At 42.5% G+C, this 20180-nt stretch overlaps 1 protein-coding gene across 2 annotated transcripts in view; it reads right to left on the bottom strand.

Moving 5' to 3' along the window:
- Positions 1-20180, bottom strand: part of TM7SF3 (transmembrane 7 superfamily member 3) — a 50645-nt gene that overhangs the window by 11706 nt on the left and 18759 nt on the right. For both annotated transcript variants that reach the window (XR_010730222.1, XM_066265921.1), the window contains exons 5-9: positions 18454-18625; positions 10204-10381; positions 5741-5827; positions 3996-4076; positions 2941-3093 (exon numbers count right to left, since the gene is read on the bottom strand). Coding sequence is in view for 1 of the 2 variants with exons in the window: in XM_066265921.1 (XP_066122018.1) it covers positions 2941-3093; positions 3996-4076; positions 5741-5827; positions 10204-10381; positions 18454-18625 (671 nt within the window). In the remaining variant the exon portion in view is untranslated. The remainder of the gene's footprint in view (positions 1-2940; positions 3094-3995; positions 4077-5740; positions 5828-10203; positions 10382-18453; positions 18626-20180) is intronic.

The following is a 20180-nucleotide window of genomic DNA, read 5'->3' as shown; positions in this document are numbered from 1 at the left end:
GTCAATATAATCACCTTTGAAGGGTGTGTCCTAGCAGATAGAAGGTGAGAGTAAAATCAAGCAGGTAAATGCTCTGCATCAATTACCAAGATAATTTAGATGATGTCTGACTAGTCCAAGCTGTTCCTTTCACTAGCTGTGAAACTGAGCCTCACTTTCCTATCCCATAAAATGAGAAGATTGAACCACTTCATCTCCAAACTCCAAATCATCAATCCTAGCTCTAAATATCTATGATTTTGTAATGCAAAGTAAAAAATACAAGTAAATGACATTCAGAGTTAACCACCTGAACTCCTGCCTAATATAAGCAGTAAAATCCATTTAGTAAATTTTTGCCATCAGTGCATCTCCTACCTAGCCACTGCAGAGTGGAAGATGTGTTCTCCTAATGCATCAGGAAAGGCGGGAGAGCTCACCACTTACCTGCTCCTACTGAACCTTCTCCAAAATGTGACACACCCAGGTTACCCAGGACAAATATATTAGAACTCCTATTTACAAATTAAGTTTTGGCCTGACCTGTGGTGGCGCAGTGGATAAAGCATCAACCTGGAAACGCTGAGGTCGCCGGTTCGAAACCCTGGGCTTGCCTGGTCAAGGCACATATGGGAGTTGATGCTTCCAGCTCCTCCCCCCCTTCTCTCTCTCTGTCTCTCCTCTCTCTCTCTCTGTCTGTCTCTCCCTCTCCTCTCTAAAATGAATAAATAAAAAATTTTTAAAAATAAATAAATAAATTATAAATTAAGTTTAAATAACAATATAAGCCTGACAGCTATTTCATACTGACACTGGCACCACCATTCAGTCCACCTGCAGGTGGCCCTCTATCTTGAGACCTATGTATCTAGGAAGAGAGGGAGTTCTATCGATTCCATAGGTAAATGAAATCACGTGGTTATTTGTCTGTCTCTGTCTGACTTATTTCACTCAGCACACCATCTGTTGCATATAGTAAGATTTCATTCTTTTTTACGGTCAAGTAATACACCACAGTGTAAATGTAACAAAGTTTGTCTATTCGTGGGCACTTTGGTCACGTCCATATCTTGGCTATTGTAAATAATGCTATGATGAACACAGGGATGCATATAATTCCTCTGATTTCGTGTTTTGGGTTTCTTTGTATATATTCTCAGAAGTGGGTTCACAGGGTCATAAGGCAGTTCCAATTTTAAATATTTGAGGAACCTCTATCCCAGGGGTAGTCAACCTTTTTATACCTACCACTCACTTTTGTATCTCTGTTAGTAGTAAAATTTTCTAACCACCCACCGGTTCCACAGTAATGGTGATTTATAAAGTAGAGAAGTAACTTTACTTTATAAAATTTATAAAGCAGAGTTACAGCAAGTTAAAGCATATAATAATAGCCCTGGCCAGTTGGCTCAGTGGTAAAGCGTTGGCCTGGCGTGCAGAAGTCCCGGGTTTGATTCCCGGGCCAGGGCACACAGGAGAAGCGTGCATCTGCTTCTCCTCTCCTCCCCCTCTCCTTCCTCTCTGTCTCTCTCTTCCCCTCCTGCAGCCAAGGCTCCATTGGAGCAAAGTTGGCCTGAGCACTGAGGATGGCTCTATGGCCTCTGCCTCAGGCGCTAGAATGGCTCTGGTTGCAACAGAACAACTCCCCAGATGGGCAGAGCATCGCCCCCTGGTGGGCATGCCAGGTAGATCCCGGTCGGGCGCATGCAGGAGTCTGTCTGACTGCCTCCTCGTTTCCAACTTCAGAAAAATACAAAAGAAAAAAAAAAACATATAATAATTACTTACTAAGTACTTTATGTTGGATTTTTGCTGAGTTTAGCAGAATAAATCTTTATAAAACAACTTACTATAGTTAATTCTCTTTTTATTTATACTTTGGTTGCTCCGCTACCGCCCACCATGAAAGCTGGAATGCCCACTAGTGGGCGGTAGGGACCAGGTTGACTACCGAGGCTCTATACTGTTTTCCATCATGGCTGTACCAATCTACATTCCCATTAACCTAATTGAAAAATTGTTAAAAAGCTACCTGCAGGGGGTGCTGTGGGAATGAACTTGGTTATAGGCTTGCTAAAATCAGAACAAAGGATCTCTTAATGGTCAGTAAACACACGGTTGTCAATTCTCTCTGATCTTAAAAAAAAGTCTTTCGAGAGCCAACTGCACTATTACACTCTACTGTTCTCAAGAGATGATAACCTCAAGAGACAACTACACTTGTGTCTGTCATTTCTATCAACTTCAATCTGATGTGGTAATAAAAGAGCTAAACATTATCATAAGGAAACAGCTTAATAAAGTACCTTAGAATTCCTTTTTTTTTTTTCTAGAATTCCATTTTTGACAAAACAAAGTTAACCAGATTTTTTGCATTGACAGAAATTGACTTTTTTTTTCTTTTTTCAAGAAACTGACTTAAAAATAAAAAAAACCCAGGATCATTCCCGTGCCACTGTCATAGGATGACTGCAAGTAGGTACCTTAGGAACACAGTTTGGCAAAGGGTGGCAGTGGAGGTTAGGGGGAAAAGACAAGACTTGGAACAAAGCACCAAGTTCCCCAAATCAGCGGCCAGCAGAGCAGCCCTAAATTTATCTGCAGGATAGGCTGGGCTTCTGCTTAAGATTCATCTGAAGAAAGAGTTCCAGGGGTTAAAAGAAAAACAAACAAAAAAGAAACACTGTTCTGCCATATATTAAAAATGCCCCTTACCTCCATTAAATCTAACAGAAAGCACACCTTATCACAACAAGTAGATACAAAAGCTACCTATAATAGGCCTCTGTAAATCATCTATTACAGGTGCCTTTGAGGAAAGAGGGATTCTTATAAGTACTGGTCCCTCCTCAAGTGCCACATTATCAAAGGCCAATTTCCAGAACTCTACAACTGGAGAGCCCAAATAAGACCTTTCAAACAATGAACTGAACACACACAACATTAGTATGCATCTCTTACCCAGCGGAGTGAAGAAAGTCACTGACGAGATAAGGAAGCCTAGCACCAGTCCAACACACAGCATGCAGAGCATGAGGGTTCCAAATCGCCACCAAGTAGCTACCAAGAAAATCCCACCAATGACTCCAGCGATGGCTGTCAGAATCAGACGAACTGCACAAAGAATAAAGATGAACTTCTCTGACTGCGTGCTGTAGACACAATATACATTACCAGAGCCATCCTTAGACTTGCTGTTGGTCAGGCATTAACAGGACGTTGGAGGGCTCTTCAGCAGTGCCCTGAAACCAGCCTGAACCTCCTGGGGGAAACCAGTCTCTGACATGAACAGTGGCGAGAGCTATAACTCCCAGGACTAATGACAGGAAAGGCTTGGCACAACATATAAAGTGAGGCTGAGGAAGAAGGGTTGACAAGCATTCTGTCACACATGAGAAGGAAGGAGGAGTTGTGTTTGTTTTAAGGTAAAGAAAACCTTAAGGCCCTGGCCGGCCAGGGAACACAGGAGAAGCGCCCATCTGCTCCTCTACCATTCCCTTTTTGCTCTCCTCTTCTCCTCTCCTCCTACAGACAAGGCTCAATTACAGCAAGTTGGCCCAGGCACTGAGGATGGCTCCATGGCCTTGCCTCAGGCACTAAAAAAATGGCTGTTTGCAAGGGAGCAAGGGTCCCAGGTGGGCAGAGCATCGCCCCCTAGTGGGCTTGCCAGATAGATCCCATGCGGGGCGCATGAGGGAGTCTGTCTCTGCCTCCCCTCCTCACCAAATAAAATTAAAAAAAAATATCTTAACAGTTTGACTTGTAAATCTCATATTTCAATATACCACGTAGCTGGAATACAGGTTTCTAATCCATATGGCCCTTTATTTCCCTAAGTTCCAAGTAACTGACCAAGTACCAAAAACTTGGAAGACAAAGTCTGAATGAGCAGTTTAGAAAAGATGGTTAGAACATAAGTTTTACAGTATTTTACACACCAATACAGTAAAGCAAAGGTGAAGTGTAAACACAGCATCTTCCTTTCTGAACACCTAAATGACATTATTCTTACTTACCATCATACTTCATAGGTGTCAGTCTTGTAATCAGTACGTAAAAGAAGAGTCCCATGAAGATAAAGCCTATGAAGAATAATTCTAACAGCAAACCACCAGGAAAGGGAAGAAACATAAGCTACGGTTAGAGATTCTTTTTACAATGCAATTTAAATATCTAATATACAAATTCATGCTTACACATTAAGGCATTCGGAGAAGAGAAATAATTATCTAAAAGGCAGGAACAATTTAGAACCCACTGGGAGTAAATATGACTATTAAATAGGTACAATATTAAAGTATTAACCATAGGAAATGCCTTCTTGTATAAAGGTCAAATTCAATTGCTTTATTTCACAGCTCATTTTAATATATTTTATACTTTCTTCTTAAAACGAGAATAGTACTTTTGTCATTGTGTTAGAGCTGAAACTGCACACTAAATGTTAACTAGTAATACAAGTAAAAATAAAAATTTAAAGGTAAAGAATAATATTCCAAAGTCAAATGTGACTTTTATCTCCTATTAACTCATCCTCTCCTGTTTAGGATGAGCAATCAATCCTTCCTTGTGTTTATCCACTGAAGCCCCTATTAATATCTTTGTGACCTTGCATACAGTTAAGCAATTAAATGCTTTGCTACAGAATCATTCTTTACTCTGAGGAATTAAATACTCTTCACAATAGTCTCTTCTCAAGGAAAAAACAGTATAGTGATGGAGGAAAAAGAATTGCTATTCAAACCATATATTTAAGCAAGTTTAAAGAGTTTTATGAGATCAGGATTATGTTCACTCTCCCCTTGATATTCCATTTATACTCCTTGTTAATGAATTAAATAAGGATTTTTTTGTAACTGCAAACATTAATTACACAAAAGGCAACTCCCAAAATTAAAATAAATTCAGTGAGCATAACTTATAGCCTACTCCACAGCCCGCACTGGGTTTCACTGAGTGGACTGTGGAGTTCCCATTTCAGCAGATATTTCAGGCTCACTGTACATGAAGCCCTACAGCCTGATTTTATATGAAACCATGTCCATCACCATCACCATCACCAAAATCCACACACATTTTCTTACACTGACTTTCCAATTTCTTTTTTTGTGTGTGTGTGTGTATTTTGCTGAAGCTGGAAATGGGGAGGCAGTCAGATAGACTCCCGCATGCACCCGACCGGGATCCACCCGGCACGCCCACCAGGGAGTGATGCTCTGCCCATCTGGGGCGTCGCTCTGTCGTGACCAGAGCCACTCTAGCGCCTGGGGCAGAGGCCAAGGAGCCATCCCCAGCACCCGGGCCTTTTGCTCCAATGGATAGAGAGGAAGGAGAGGGGGAGGGGTGGGGAGGCAGACGAGCACCTCTCCTGTGTGCCCTGGCCGGGAATCGAACCCGGGACTTCCGCACGCCAGGCTGACGCTCTACAACTGAGCCAACCGGCCAGGGCTGACTTTCCAATTTCTAACCTGTTATCTTTAGCTAACTAGCCAATCTAGCAAAGACTGAAGAAGTCTTTGGCACAAATCAAATTTTATTCTCCTAACAAGAGGAGATTGTACTCCATTATTGAGAAAAGAGAAAAAATACAAATACTAAGCAACTCAGTAGCACTTTACTAAAACAACTTAGCCAAAAGTCTATGAAAATAGTGGAGATAAACAGTTGCTTATTCCCCTTACAAGTCATAAATTTCCCAAAGCATTTAAGAAAAAAGACCACAAGGCATATACATAAATAGCGACTACATCAGACATAATACCTGTTTTCCAGAATCTGTGTCCGAAGAAACAAATGAAGAGACCAAGCAGGGCAAAAAGTGTGAAAAACACTTTGGTAGAAACTCTTCCTAAAAAATAAAAATTTAGTGGATAATACATGCAATTTTATAATTTGTATTTAATTAATAGAACAAAAGCTTCATGAAAAAAAGCAAAGTTAACTAACAATAATTTATTCCATACATGTGTAATTTATTTTAAAAATATCCTTGCCACCCCTAAATGAATAATTGTACGTAGGCAATGGCTGCTGGTATAACAAACAGAGAAATAAATATATGCTTCCTGATAGAAGTACGTAACATATTCCTGGGGGAGGGGCAGGGAGGAAGTGGTAAAGGAGGAGGAGAGAGTACTGAAAACAAGTAATTCTGTTTCTTCATAAATAAACTACAAGAGAAAGAGGAGGCAGGGAGGAGGAAGAACTGGATTAAAACAGATTTAAAGGACACATTAGCCTGACCAGGCGGTGGTGCAGTGGATAGAGCATTGGTCTGGGATGCCGAGGACCCAGGTTCAAGACCCCAAGGTTGCCAGCTTGAGCGCGGGCTCATCTGGCTTGAGCAAAATAAAAAATAAAAATGCTCACCAGCTTAGACCCAAGATCGCTGGCTCAAGCAAGGGGCTACTTGGTCTGCTGAAGGCCCACAGTCAAGGCACATATGAGAAAGCAATCAATGAACTGAGGTGTCACAATGAAAAACTGATAATTGATGCTTCTCATCTCTCTCCATTCCTGTCTGTCTGTCCCTATCTATCCCTCTCTCTGACTCTTTCTCTGTCCCTGTAAAGAAAAAATAAATAAATAAATAAATAAACTTAAAAAAAAAAAAAGTCACATTAATAAAACGTTCAGCCCTCATCTGAAACCTGATCAAACAAACCAACAAACCATAAAAAAGCAATTGGGATGATTGGGGAATGTATTCATTGGCTGTTAAATTAAAGCCATTAAGGAATTACCTTCAATATTTTTAACTGAAACTTGTGTTGATGATACTATGGCTATACATTTTAAACATAGCACTTATCTTTAAACTACAGGTACTGAAATTCTGTGAGTGAAATGATGATTCAGGGATTTACTCTAAAAGAATCCAGTGATAAAGGAGGTCAAGAGGCAGAGACACAGGTGAGTGTACAACTGAAACAAGATAATGCCTATGAATGAAAATTGTTAAGACTGAATAATGCTATGTAGAAGCTGACTGAAGTTTTCCATAACAAACTTTAACTAAAACTACATTAATATAAAAGAACACGTATTACACTGTTAAGTCACACATGAACAAATTACTACCTATCTCATCAATTACACTTACTGCTTTGCAAAAAGAAATGTAGCATTATAAAAACAATACATCACAATATGCTTCATGATGCCACAGATTCCATGTCCCGTGATCCTTAATAGGCACAAACTTAAACACAGAACCATGATTTTGAAAGACAGGGCATATTGAAAAGAAAAAAATGCTCGCTAAATTCATTACCACCATGACTCTTTAAGATAAACATAAGAGAAGAATCCCTGAACTAAAACCAAAACACAAACACCTACACAAACTCGTGTGAAAAACACTTAACAGTGGTTAGTTGAAGATACCATATATTTAAATAAAAAACACAAGACAGAAGATCAGAATTTGTAGGACTTAATACATACCCTATATATCAGCTTTTCTGAGATTGAAGAACCCAAAAGAAAGGAAAAACAAAAAATAATGCTATATTCTGCTTGTTTTAAGACCTGTTGCTAGAAATTGATAAAGGAAGGAATATAGTCTGCCTATTTTAAAGGAGAAACTGTAATTCACTCCCAGTTGTTGAGAGAAAGCTCTTTTTTATAGAATACTATAGAGAGGTACAAATAGAATAAAAAGAAAACAGCAGAACATGTTAATTAGCATTTGAGAAATCTGGGTAAAGATTATGCAGACATTCTGAGTACTATTTTTACATCTTTTCCTTGGAACTATTTCAAAATAAAATGTTAAGCACACTCATACAGAATGACCTTGCCAAACCTCTACTGCCCTCATTGTCCCTAACGAAAACTGTCATCTCTCATCTGGCTTACAACGCCTGCTAATCAACTGTTTCTGCTCATGCCCCCGACTTTTCTCAAAAACCAGTCACAGTGATCCCATTAAAATATGACTCCAATCAAGGCAATATCTGCTCAAACCCTCCAATGCCTTTCAATTTCGCTCCGAATAAAAGCTACGTGTTGTGACCTAAAAGGCCACTGGTTTTCTTTCCATTCCCTGGGCAGCAGCATACGGGTAGTCTCCCAGTTCACTGGCAGCAGCATGCGGGTAGTCTCCCAGCTCCCTGGCAGCAGCATGCGGGTAGTCTCCCAGTTCCCTGGCAGCAGCATACGGGTAGTCTCCCAGTTCCCTGGCAGCAGCATGCGGGTAGTCTCCCAGCTCCCTGGCAGCAGCATGCGGGTAGTCTCCCAGTTCCCTGGCAGCAGCATGCGGGTAGTCTCCCAGTTCCCTGGCAGCAGCATGCGGGTAGTCTCCCAGCTCCCTGGCAGCAGCATGCGGGTAGTCTCCCAGCTCCCTGGCAGCAGCATGCGGGTAGTCTCCCAGCTCCCGGGCAGCAGCATGCGGGTAGTCTCCCAGCTCCCTGGCAGCAGCATGCGGGTAGTCTCCCAGCTCCCAGGCAGCAGCATGCGGGTAGTCTCCCAGTTCCCTGGCAGCAGCATGCGGGTAGTCTCCCAGCTCCCAGGCAGCAGCATGCGGGTAGTCTCCCAGCTCCCTGGCAGCAGCATGCGGGTAGTCTCCCAGTTCCCTGGCAGCAGCATGCGGGTAGTCTCCCAGCTCCCAGGCAGCAGCATGCGGGTAGTCTCCCAGCTCCCTGGCAGCAGCATGCGGGTAGTCTCCCAGTTCCCTGGCAGCAGCATGCGGGTAGTCTCCCAGCTCCCAGGCAGCAGCATGCGGGTAGTCTCCCAGCTCCCTGGCAGCAGCATGCGGGTAGTCTCCCAGCTCCCTGGCAGCAGCATGCGGGTAGTCTCCCAGTTCCCTGGCAGCAGCATGCGGGTAGTCTCCCAGCTCCCTGGCAGCAGCAAGCAGGTAGGGTAGTCTCCCAGCTCCCTGGCAGCAGCAAGCGGGTAGGGTAGTCTCCCAGCTCCCTGGCAGCAGCAAGCGGGTAGGGTAGTCTCCCAGTTCCCTGGCAGCAGCATGCGGGTAGTCTCCCAGCTCCCTGGCAGCAGCATGCGGGTAGTCTCCCAGCTCCCTGGCAGCAGCATGCGGGTAGTCTCCCAGCTCCCTGGCAGCAGCATGCGGGTAGTCTCCCAGCTCCCTGGCAGCAGCATGCGGGTAGTCTCCCAGCTCCCAGGCAGCAGCATGCGGGTAGTCTCCCAGTTCCCTGGCAGCAGCATGCGGGTAGTCTCCCAGTTCCCTGGCAGCAGCATGCGGGTAGTCTCCCAGCTCCCAGGCAGCAGCATGCGGGTAGTCTCCCAGCTCCCTGGCAGCAGCATGCGGGTAGTCTCCCAGCTCCCTGGCAGCAGCATGCGGGTAGTCTCCCAGTTCCCTGGCAGCAGCATGCGGGTAGTCTCCCAGCTCCCTGGCAGCAGCAAGCAGGTAGGGTAGTCTCCCAGCTCCCTGGCAGCAGCAAGCGGGTAGGGTAGTCTCCCAGCTCCCTGGCAGCAGCAAGCGGGTAGGGTAGTCTCCCAGTTCCCTGGCAGCAGCATGCAGGTAGTCTCCCAGCTCCCTGGCAGCAGCAAGCGGGTAGGGTAGTCTCCCAGCTCCCTGGCAGCAGCATGCGGGTAGTCTCCCAGTTCCCTGGCAGCAGCATGCGGGTAGTCTCCCAGTTCCCTGGCAGCAGCATGCGGGTAGTCTCCCAGTTCCCTGGCAACAGCTCTCTGGTAGTCGCCCACCTTCATGAGCAGCCTGCCCCTGCACCACTGCCCCATGGGCTCCCCCAGCTGTTCTCACTGCCATTGTTCAAACATACCAATATGCTCCCAGCTGAGGGACTCCGCAAGGACTGTTCCCTTTACTGGCATGTACCCCACACACGCCTCGCTTCGGGTCTCTACTGAAACACTGCCTTCCCACAAGGACTTCCCTGGCCATGCTACCTCAAACTCCTCTCCCCACCACATTTCACCTCCCTGTCCCACTACCTCACTGTGGCTTCTCAGCAGTCATCCCTTTCTCATGTATTATATATGTCACGGATTTTTCTTGTCTCTCTCATCTCCCCACTAAAATAGAAGCTCCAGGAGCGGAAGTATTTTGTCTTTTCACTTCTATATCCCAGTGCTGAGAATAGAGAGCAGAGAGTGGGAAAGTATAGGGTCCTAAAAGGCATTTTTAGAATGAATGAATAAATGAATATCACACAAAAGTATTTTTAAATATTCTTAAGTTCTTTCTATATTAGCTGATACAGTTCTGCAAAGCCAAAGAAGAATTTGCAAAGTTCAAATACTCACCAAGAGAAGAACAGTTACCCTCCATTGTGTCAAAGCTGCAAGCATATGTGTGAGCAGGAACATAAGCAGCAGATGTATTGAGCAGTGGGTCCCAAACAATGACATTATAAATGACACCTTGTCCCCGGAGGGAGGAGAAGGACACACTTGTCTTATCATTAGCTGTTAGGGTAACCACCTGAGGCCAAAAATAATGCATGATTAGTGTTTAGATTCATTTTAAAGCTATTCTCTTATAATCCACCTGCATGTGATATTAAATGGCAGTATTAAAATATAATTATTAACATACATGTATACTAACCTACTTAACTTTGTCAAAGACTGTCTCACACAGTTTTGTATTTATAAGCTCTTAAATAAAATGTTCCTAAAGTTTTGTATAGTGTTAAATGTTAATAATTAAGCAAAATAAGATATAAATGACATGTAAAGGCTAGTTAGAACAAGACAAATAATTTTTTCCTCATCTTTTAGATAGTAAACAAGATAAGGGCAGGAACTACATTTCTCTCGCTCACTAATCTTTCCACAGTTCTTAGCACAATGCCCAGCATGGAATGAGTGTTCAACAAATGTTAGCTATTGTTACTAGTGACAAAGCTGACAAAGTTATTTAACATCCTTAGAGTACCCACTTATTTTTAACAGACTATGAAATAAGAAAACATTACATGTAGCTGTGTTATGCAATAATCCTTAACTTCAAAAATACCCTTTTATAGGTTATTTTTTTCAATAAGTAATATATATACCAAAAGAAACAGAAACCTTATATAATCACATAATACATAGTTATCTTCCTATTAATATAAGTGAGAAAATTAAATATTAGAGTTTTAGGAATTATTATGAGCCTCTTAGAGCAGTGGTCCCCACCAACCTTTTCTTGGCCACAGGCTGGTTTAATGTCAGAAAATATTTTCACGGACCGGCCTTTAGGGTGGGATGGATAAATGCACAAAATAAAATTATGCAACCAGTGTAAAAACTGTGGTATTTTTTTAATTTAATTTAATTTAATTTTACAGGGACAGAGTCAGAGAGAGGGATAGATAGGGACAGACAGACAGGAACGGAGAGAGATGAGAAGCATCAATCATCAGTTTTTCATTGCGACACCTTAGTTGTTCATTGATTGCTTTCTCATATGTGCCTTGACCACAGGCCTTCAGCAGACCGAGTAACCCCTTGCTCAAGCCAGCAACCTTGGGTCCAAGCTGGTGAGCTTTTTACTCAAGCCAGATGAGCCCACGCTCAAGCTGGCGACCTCGGGGTCTCGAACCTGGGTCCTCCGCATCCCAGTCTGATGTTCTATCCACTGCGCCACCGCCTGATCAGGCAAAACTGTGGTATTTTTAAATATGATTGTCGAACTTACAAGACATGCGTCAAGAGTGAGTCTTAGATGGATGTATCAGAGGGAATCTGGTCATTTTTAAAAAATAAAACATCGTTCAGACTTAAATATAAATGAAACAGAAATAATATAAGTTATTTATTCTTCCTCTGCAGACTGATACTAAATGGCCCACGGACCGGTCCACGGCCCGGGGGTTGGGGACCACTGTCTTAGAATACTTCCACTGTTTAAATATACTGCTTAGCCTTCATAAATATGTTTCCTGGGCAAAGTATTTGGTCAAGTTCAACAAAATTTAACTCCTACTAACCCAAGTTTTTATTATAAAACCTTCCTTACAGGAAAATTTAAAAAAATAATACAAAGAATAAACTACATACCACTTCTTAGATTTAACCACTGTTAATATTTTACCATATTTGGTTTCCTAACCTTCCCTCTTTTTCCTCCCCCACTCTATTTCTTCCTACAGAACCATTTTTTTTTTTAGAGACAGAGAGAGTCAGAGAGAGGGATAGATAGGGACAGACAGGAACGGAGAGAGATGAGAAGTATCAACCGTTTTTTGTTGCGACACGTTAGTTATTCATTGATTGCTTTCTCATATGTGCCTTGAGGGGGGGGGCTACAGCAGACCGAGTAACCCCACCAGATGAGCCTGCGCACAAGCTGGCAACCTAGAGGTCTCGAACCTGGGTCTTCCACATCCCAGTCCAACACTCTATTCACTGCATCACTGCCTGGTCAGGCCCTACAGAACCATTTTATTTTATTTATTTATTTATTTATTTTACAGGGACAGAGAGGGAGTCAGAGAGAGGGATAGACAGGACAGACAGACAGGAACAGAGAGAGATGAGAAGCATCAATCATCAGTTTTTCGTTGCGACACCTTACTTGTTCATTGATTGCTTTCTCATATGTGCCTTGACCACGGACCTTCAGCAGACTGAGTAACCCCTTGCTTGAGCCAGCGACCTTGGGATCAAGCTGGCGAGCCTTTTGCTCAAGCCAGATGAGCCCGCGCTCAAACTGGCGACCTCGAGGTCTCGAAGCTGGGTCCTCTGCATCCCAGTCCAATGCCCTATCCACTGCGTCACCGCCTGGTCAGGCTAGAACCATCTTTATTATATGCGGCTTAAGTGTCTGTTTGTCGCCGATAGCTTATTGGTTGCTTGCGTAACTGTACTAGCCAATGGGGTGAAGGTGCCACGGCTGAACGCAAATTGAGCGGGTCAAGGGGAAGGTGAACATTTGTTTGCATTGGCAATCATCTGCTTTTGAAACAATTTAAGGCTGAACGCAAACTGAGCATGTCAGGGGGAAGGTGAACATTTGTTTGCATTGGCAATCATCTGTTTTACATAAAAACTACATCTTAACGTAATTTCTTTTAAGAATGCCTCCTAGAAAATACAGCACTGAAGAGGAGAGAAAAAGAGCTAAAGCTACACAAAAACGGCTTTCTCGACAAAAAGAAACCACTGAGCAGAGAAAGACAAGGCTTGCTTCAGTCACAGAGCAAATGCGTCTTTCTCGGCAAAATGAGACTGATGAGCAAAGAGAAACAAGGCTTGCCTCAGATGCAAGACAAAAAAGCCTGTCTCGACAAAATGAGTCCCTTGAACAAAGGCAGAGAAGGGAACGACATGACGTATTTAAGTGTTGATTCCGTTGTAGCTGATAATAAAGCGAGTGCCAACAACTTTCCAATGGAATTTTTAAATAGTCTGTCGCCTTCTGGCATGCCACCTCACAAATTGAGGTTAAAGATTGGAGCAATTATTATGCTGTTAAGAAATCTTAACACCAGAAGGGGTCTTTGCAATGGTACAAGACTAGAGGTTCTCCAATTGAAAAATAATGTCATAATAGCTAAGTCTTTGACTGGCTCCTCTAAAGGTGAAATACATGTCATTCCAAGAATTGATTTGGCTCCATCTCAAACAGGGTTGCCGTTTCAATTGAGACGTAGACAATTTCCTGTAAAACCTGCCTTTGCTATGACCATCAATAAGTCTCAGGGCCAAACGCTTAAGTGTGTTGGCATTTTTTTACCTGAGCCTGCATTTGGACACAGTCAACTTTATGTTGCCTGTTCAAGAGTTCGTGAAAGAACGGACATAAAATTAAAAATAATTGATGGTCTTCTGCAAGGTGAGCTTAAAAATGATGGAAAGATCTACACAAGAAATGTTGTGTAAAAAGAGATCTTTGAGGCCCTGGCCGTTTGGCTCAGTGGTAGAGCGTCGGCCTGGTGTGCAGAAGTCCCGGGTTCGATTCCCGGCCAGGGCACACAAGAGAAGCGCCCATCTGCTTCTCCACTCCTCCCCCTCTCCTTCCTCTCTGTCTCTCTCTTCCCCTCCCGCAGCCAAGGCTCCATTGGAGCAAAGATGGCCCGGGTGCTGGGGATGGCTCCTTGGCCTCTGCCCCAGGCACTAGAGTGGCTCTGGTCGCAACAGAGCGACGCCCCGGAGAAGCAGAGCATTGCCCCCTGGTGGGTAGAGCGTCGCCCCCTGGTGGGCGTGCCGGGTGGATCCCAGTCGGGCGCATGTGGAAGTCTGTCTGACTGTCTCTCCCTGTTTCCAGCTTCAGAAAAATACCAAAAAAAAAAAAAAAATTAAAAAAAAAAAGAAGAGATCTTTGACATGTGAATTAACATTTTATTATTTAAATCACCTTTATTTATTGAGCTAGCGGTGGCTCTTAAGAAATGTACTGCCAGTGGTTTCCTTCATTGCACTCTACTTTAAGCAATTAAGCAAGTAGAAGGGGGAAACCCCATGGGGCACTAAGCAAAGGGGCATCCTCGCCGCCTGCCCTGGGTAATTCAGTTTGAATTAGCAGACACCTTTGCACAAATCATTTTAATTACAATTTATAATATCTAGAACAGCGGTCATTTCGTATGACCACCAGGCTTTCTAGTTTTAAAATAAGTTACAGATATCATAACATTTTCCTTCCAAATACCACAAGCGTGCATGTCCTAAAACAGTGTTTCTCAAACTTGATGTGTCTATGAATCACTGCGATAGTTTGTTAAAATTCAAATTCTGATCCTACTGGTCAGAGGAGGTACCTGACATTCTGGTTTTCTAACACTCTCTGATGATGCCAATACTATGCATTCATCTACCACACTTTGAGGAGCAAGGTACGATGTATAAAGGATATTCTCCTATACCAGTGATGGGCAATCTTTTGAGCTTGGTGTGTCAAAATTCGCCAAAAAACCGAGCATAACTCAGGTAGTGTGTCACTTCGAGAAAAAAACCCATAATTTCACAATATTTATAGTTTAAATAACAAAAATCTATAATTGTAATATATAACTGTATTTAATAAACCAAAATCTAATTATTTAACTTACCTGCTTAGTGACTTCTTTGTTCATCTGTCAGTTGGTTTCTTTTGTTGGTCTTGATATTATTTAACTTGTGTGGGGTGCCGTGAACTAAGATAAGTGAGGAGGAGGGGTAATTCTTTAACTAACCTGCTTATTAGTGACTTTTTTGTTGTTGAATTTCATTGGCAAATCTTCAATTGAAAGTTGGTATTTTGTACACTTCAAGCCCAAGCAAGCACTACTAACTTCATCTGTCAATCTGTTCCTTTTGTTGGTTTTAATATTATTTAACGCTGAGAATAAGGTCTCACAAAAGTACGTAGAGGGAAAAATTGTGAGTAAAGCCATTGCTATATTTTTCAGGGTGCTAAAAGTGTCTGGTAAACAGTTCCAGGCACTCCAAATTTCCTGTTCGTAGTGGCACTCCTCTTGATTCTCCAAGTGGCACCTTTCCAGATTCTCAAGCTTTGACCTCAAGTCAACAAATACCTGAGCCCAGATGCTGTCTTGAAATTCTGCAAGTTGCATCTTATGTAAATTAAGATGGCTGCTGCTATTTCTAATGGTGAGAAATGGCACCCATAGCACAGGTCCTCGCCTCTCCCATCCTCCCCCTCACTTATCTTAGTAATGATGGTCAATTAGAAATCTACAACACCTCAGAACAGTAGATTGGATGATGGCTGCTGTGGTTATGTGGTTGCTTGTAATGGTGATCACAGGGCCTCCAGAGATGTGTCCCCTGCGGCATTCTGCTGCTCCCTGCTCTGCTGGCCGGAAGTGAGGTCAAAGATCCCCTAATGGTCTAACCGGAAGTCCCAGAACTAGATGCTCTGTCCCGGAGTTCTGGTTTTTTGGCCTACAGATCTCCAGTACAGAGTGTCTACACTACAGCAAATGTTTTATCCTTGGCTTCTGCACCTGGCCGTGTAGGAGCCGAGGATGAAACGTCCTTCTCAGCATGCAGCCGCGTGTCATTGAAAATAGCTACGCATGTCACTGCTGACATGCGTGTCATAAGTTCGCCATCATGGTCCTATACCCACAATACCTTAGCTCACTTAAGAAAATAATATCTTCGCCATAACAGAAGGTGCATATTTGGATTTTCCCAAACATCTCTTATAACTTTTCCCCCCTTTAACTAAGATCCAACCAAGTTTCATGTATATAATATTTATCTCTGATCTCCATAATTTAGAATAGTCCTTCCAATGACCCTATGCCCACTCACCCAATGACTTCTGAAGAGATTAAGGGCAATCATTTTGTAAATACTATACAGCCTGACTTTAAAGTGGTTAAGGACAGTCATTTTATAGACTATTACACAATCTGCATTTTTCAAAGTTGTCCAATTATACTTTTATACCCTGTGTTTCCTGTAAACAGGAACTCCAAAGACTGTATTCAGGCTAAACATGCTTTGTTAGAATAGTCCATAGGTGATGGGTCATGGTGATAATGTCAGACTGAATTCATGTGAGCACATAATGCAGGTAGATCCACTATCAGTGAAGCTATGTTGACTACATGGGTAAGGAAGAGATAACCAGACCACTCCATTCTAAAATAGTTTTCCCTGGACAGTTAGAATCTGGGGGTGCTAATAGGCACCCTGAGAATACCGTGTCTCTCAACAATCTTTCATCAATTGTTTTTGCCTAAATTATTTCATTGAAAATCACAAAATGGTAATTTTTCTAATTCTAATTATTCCTTCTACATTTATTAGTGGGCAATGTTTTGTAAAGAAGAGCTTTTTCTTGCCTGACCTGTGGTGGCACAGTGGATAAAGCATCAACCTAGAACACCGAGGTTGCTGGTTTGAGACCCTGGGCTTGCCTGGTCAAGGCACATATGGGAGTTGATGCTTCCTGCTCCTTCCCCCTTCTGTCTCTCTCTCTCCTCTCTAAAATGAATAAATAAAACTTTAATAAAAAAAAGAAGAGCTTTTTCTCATCAATGGAGGATGAATTATAGTTCCTCCTTTGAAAAAGGCAGGGCAAATTCCTTCCCTTAATAAATTTTCAGAGTAATTTGGTATGAGTTCTTCCAATCATAGCAACTTGGGAGTTTTCTTTTACTTTATATTTTTATATCAGTACAAACTTGTTTTTATTTATTCAATACTTATAATCAATCATTTTCTTTTTGATCACTGAATTGTCCCAAAGTTGGCTAGTGTGAACCTTTTCAAAAAGGTTCAAGAGTCCTTTTGACATGTCCTCATTAGTCACTAAGGGTTTCCTTCCATTTTGGCATACAATATACTGCTCTTACCTGAAAGTTAAAAAGTAACCTAAGAAGGCACGGTACTATGAGTTCTTATATTCTCCATAAGAATAAACATGGTCTTCAAAATGTTTTATTTTAAAAGGATAAACTGATTAATTCTTTTCCAAAGAGCTTCCTAACTTGTGAATAAGCACAATGAATTTTCTTGTATAAGCCTCCCACGTAGCATGGGGCAATGACAGCTCCGGTGAAGCAACAAAACGAGATCTGGCTCTAACATAGATTGAGCCCTCTAGGCTAACCATATAAGCCCTGTTTTAATCACTTCTTTCTATGTCACCTGGGAAGAAGAGCAGTCTAGAAAAACTCTTCTCATCAACCGTAAGACTGAAAAGTGACCTTGCATATAAAACTGCTATCAAGCACCTTTCAAGACATAAAAAAATGTCTTGCCCTCTACAAAAATCATCTAAAGCATGAACCTCAGACTTCCATGTGTAGAGGATTCACCTGGGGGGGGATCTCAAAAAATGCAAATTCTGATCTCAGTGGTCTGGGGTGGAGCCAAAGAGTCTGCAACTCGAACAAATTCCTGGTGATGCCAGTGCTCTGGCCCATACCTCCTCTGTGGAGAAAGCTCAGAGAAAAATTTTCTCTAATACAGAGGCTTGGAGTTTGGGTTTAAATATTAATGCCAATGAGTGCATCTTTAAATAGGGTCTCATTTTTTTTTTCTCAAAACACTATAACCTTTATATTTGCCAAAAGTTTTAATCAAATGGGTATAGGAGTACACAGAAAATTACCACCCCTTTCCATCCATATCTCAAGATAACCAGGTCATATATGTGACTCCAACTGCGATATAACATCCTTCACATCATCTCTTTAAAGGCCAACATTACTGTGAGATACCACTGGCAAAGACTCCCAAGATGGTAACAAAATAAAAGAGAGTAGCATGAGAACCCCAGAGAGACCAAGCCAACAGTAAAGAAATAAGCTCCTGGCCTGACCTGTGGTGGCGCAGTGAATAAAGCGTCGACCTGGAAATGCTGAGGTCGCCAGTTCGAAACCCTGGGCTTGCCTGGTCAAGGCACATGTGGGAGTTGATGCTTCCAGCTCCTCCCCCCCTTCTCTCTCTCTGTCTCTCCTCTCTCTCTCTCTCCCTCTCCTCTCTAAAATGAATAAATAAAAAAAATTTTTTTTAAAAAGAAAGAAGCTCCTGGTAGCTTCTCCCTATTCAACTCTTACAAAGGTGTCACAATCTGGCTGCTCAAATCACAAGAATCAGATTTACCTTAATAGCATTGGCTGTCACCTGCGGCACTTCAGTCATCCTCTGCAGGTGTTTCAGCATACCCTCTTCAGAGAGGTTCTTCTCAGGCAGAAAATACTGATAGACATCATACAGCAACCTCCACCGAGTGTCCTGACCCATCCTGCTGTCACATGGTGGAGAGTCTGTGCCTCTAAAGTCAAGCAACAAAACTGAACATCAATCTCTCATGTGGAGGTAGCCCCAGCTATAAAAAGGAACAAAAACTCACATTTCAAACTTCTGAAACAGTAATTCCAATTTTGGCATTATGAATAAAAATAACATACTGGCAGCCTGACCAGGAGGTGGCACACTGGACAGAACATTGACCTGGGATGCTGAGGTCCCAGGTTCCAAGCCCCAAGATCACCAGCTTGAGTGGGCTCATCCAGCTTAAACACAGGCTCGCCAGTGTGAGCACAGGACCATCGAAATAACCCTATAATTGCTGGCTCCGGCCCATGGTTGCTGGATTGAGCCTAAGGTGGTTGGCTTGAGCAAGGGGTCACTGGCTCGGCTTGAGCCCCCTAGTCAAGGCAACTTATGGGAAGCAATCAATGAACAGCTAAAGTGATGCAACTACAAGTTGATGCTTCTCATCTCTCTTCCTTCTTCCCTCTCTCTCTCTCCCCCTAACATCTGGTTGTTTAACCATACTGCCTGCCAATGTGTTACTTTTTAAAATTTTTAATTTTTTTAGTGAGAGACAAAGAGAGAAGAAGAGATGAAGGAAAGGAGAGCGATTGGAAGCATCAAATCATAGTTGCATCACTTTAGTTGTTCACTGATTAATGTCACTCAGGCCTACAGACAAATGCCAGCTTTGCCATTTGTTAGCTGTAAGTAGGCAAGTAAGTCACTTAATCTCAATGACCCTCGGGAACATCTCTGTAAAATAAGAACAACTGCCCTCTCTTCATAAAATTCTGAGGATTAAATGACAAAGAACTTAGAGCACTCAGAACTGTGGGTGATGCACTGAGAGCATTCAATGTTACTCGACCTGAGCTCCCAGTATTATTAAAGCAGAAACTAAAGCAGAGTTTTAATTAAAATGATAAAGTCCTTACAAAAAAGAAAAAAAGAAAGAAAGAAAGTATGTTTCATGGCTCCAAAACGCTTTCCATATTTAAAACCTTTATGGAAACTAAGAAGTACTCAAAGTTCATGACAGAGACTCAGTATCTGGCACTTCATAGGAAAAGAGGAGGGCAATGTTAACTAGATGACAGTACAGTATAATTACAATGTATGAATTACTTTCATTCAAAAAAATTAATTCGCCTGACCAGGCAGTGGCGCAGTGAATAGACGGTCAGACTGGGATGCGGAGGACCCAGGTTCGAGACTCCGAGGTCGCCAGCTTGAGCGCGGGCTATCTAGTTTGAGCAAAAGCTCACCAGCTTGGACCCAAGGTCGCTGGCTTGAGCAAGGGGTTACTCGGTCTGCTATAGCCCCCCGGTCAAGGCACATATGAGAAAGCAATCAATGAACAACTACGGTGTTGCAACGAAAAACTAATGACTGATGCTTCTCATCTCTCTCCATTCCTGTCTGTCTGTCCTATCTATCCCTCTCTCTGACTCTCTCTCTGTCTCTGTTAAAATAAATAAATAAATAAACAAATTAAACTCTTATCTAAAAAAAAAAATTCAATTTCACTAAAGAAAATGATGGATTTTGACCAAGTTCACTGAATCTACAGA

Source organism: Saccopteryx bilineata, chromosome 1 (assembly GCF_036850765.1).
Source record: "Saccopteryx bilineata isolate mSacBil1 chromosome 1, mSacBil1_pri_phased_curated, whole genome shotgun sequence".
Lineage (NCBI taxonomy): Eukaryota > Metazoa > Chordata > Mammalia > Chiroptera > Emballonuridae > Saccopteryx > Saccopteryx bilineata.
Note: the sequence above shows the minus strand (reverse complement) of the source record. Positions and strands in the feature narration are given on the sequence as shown.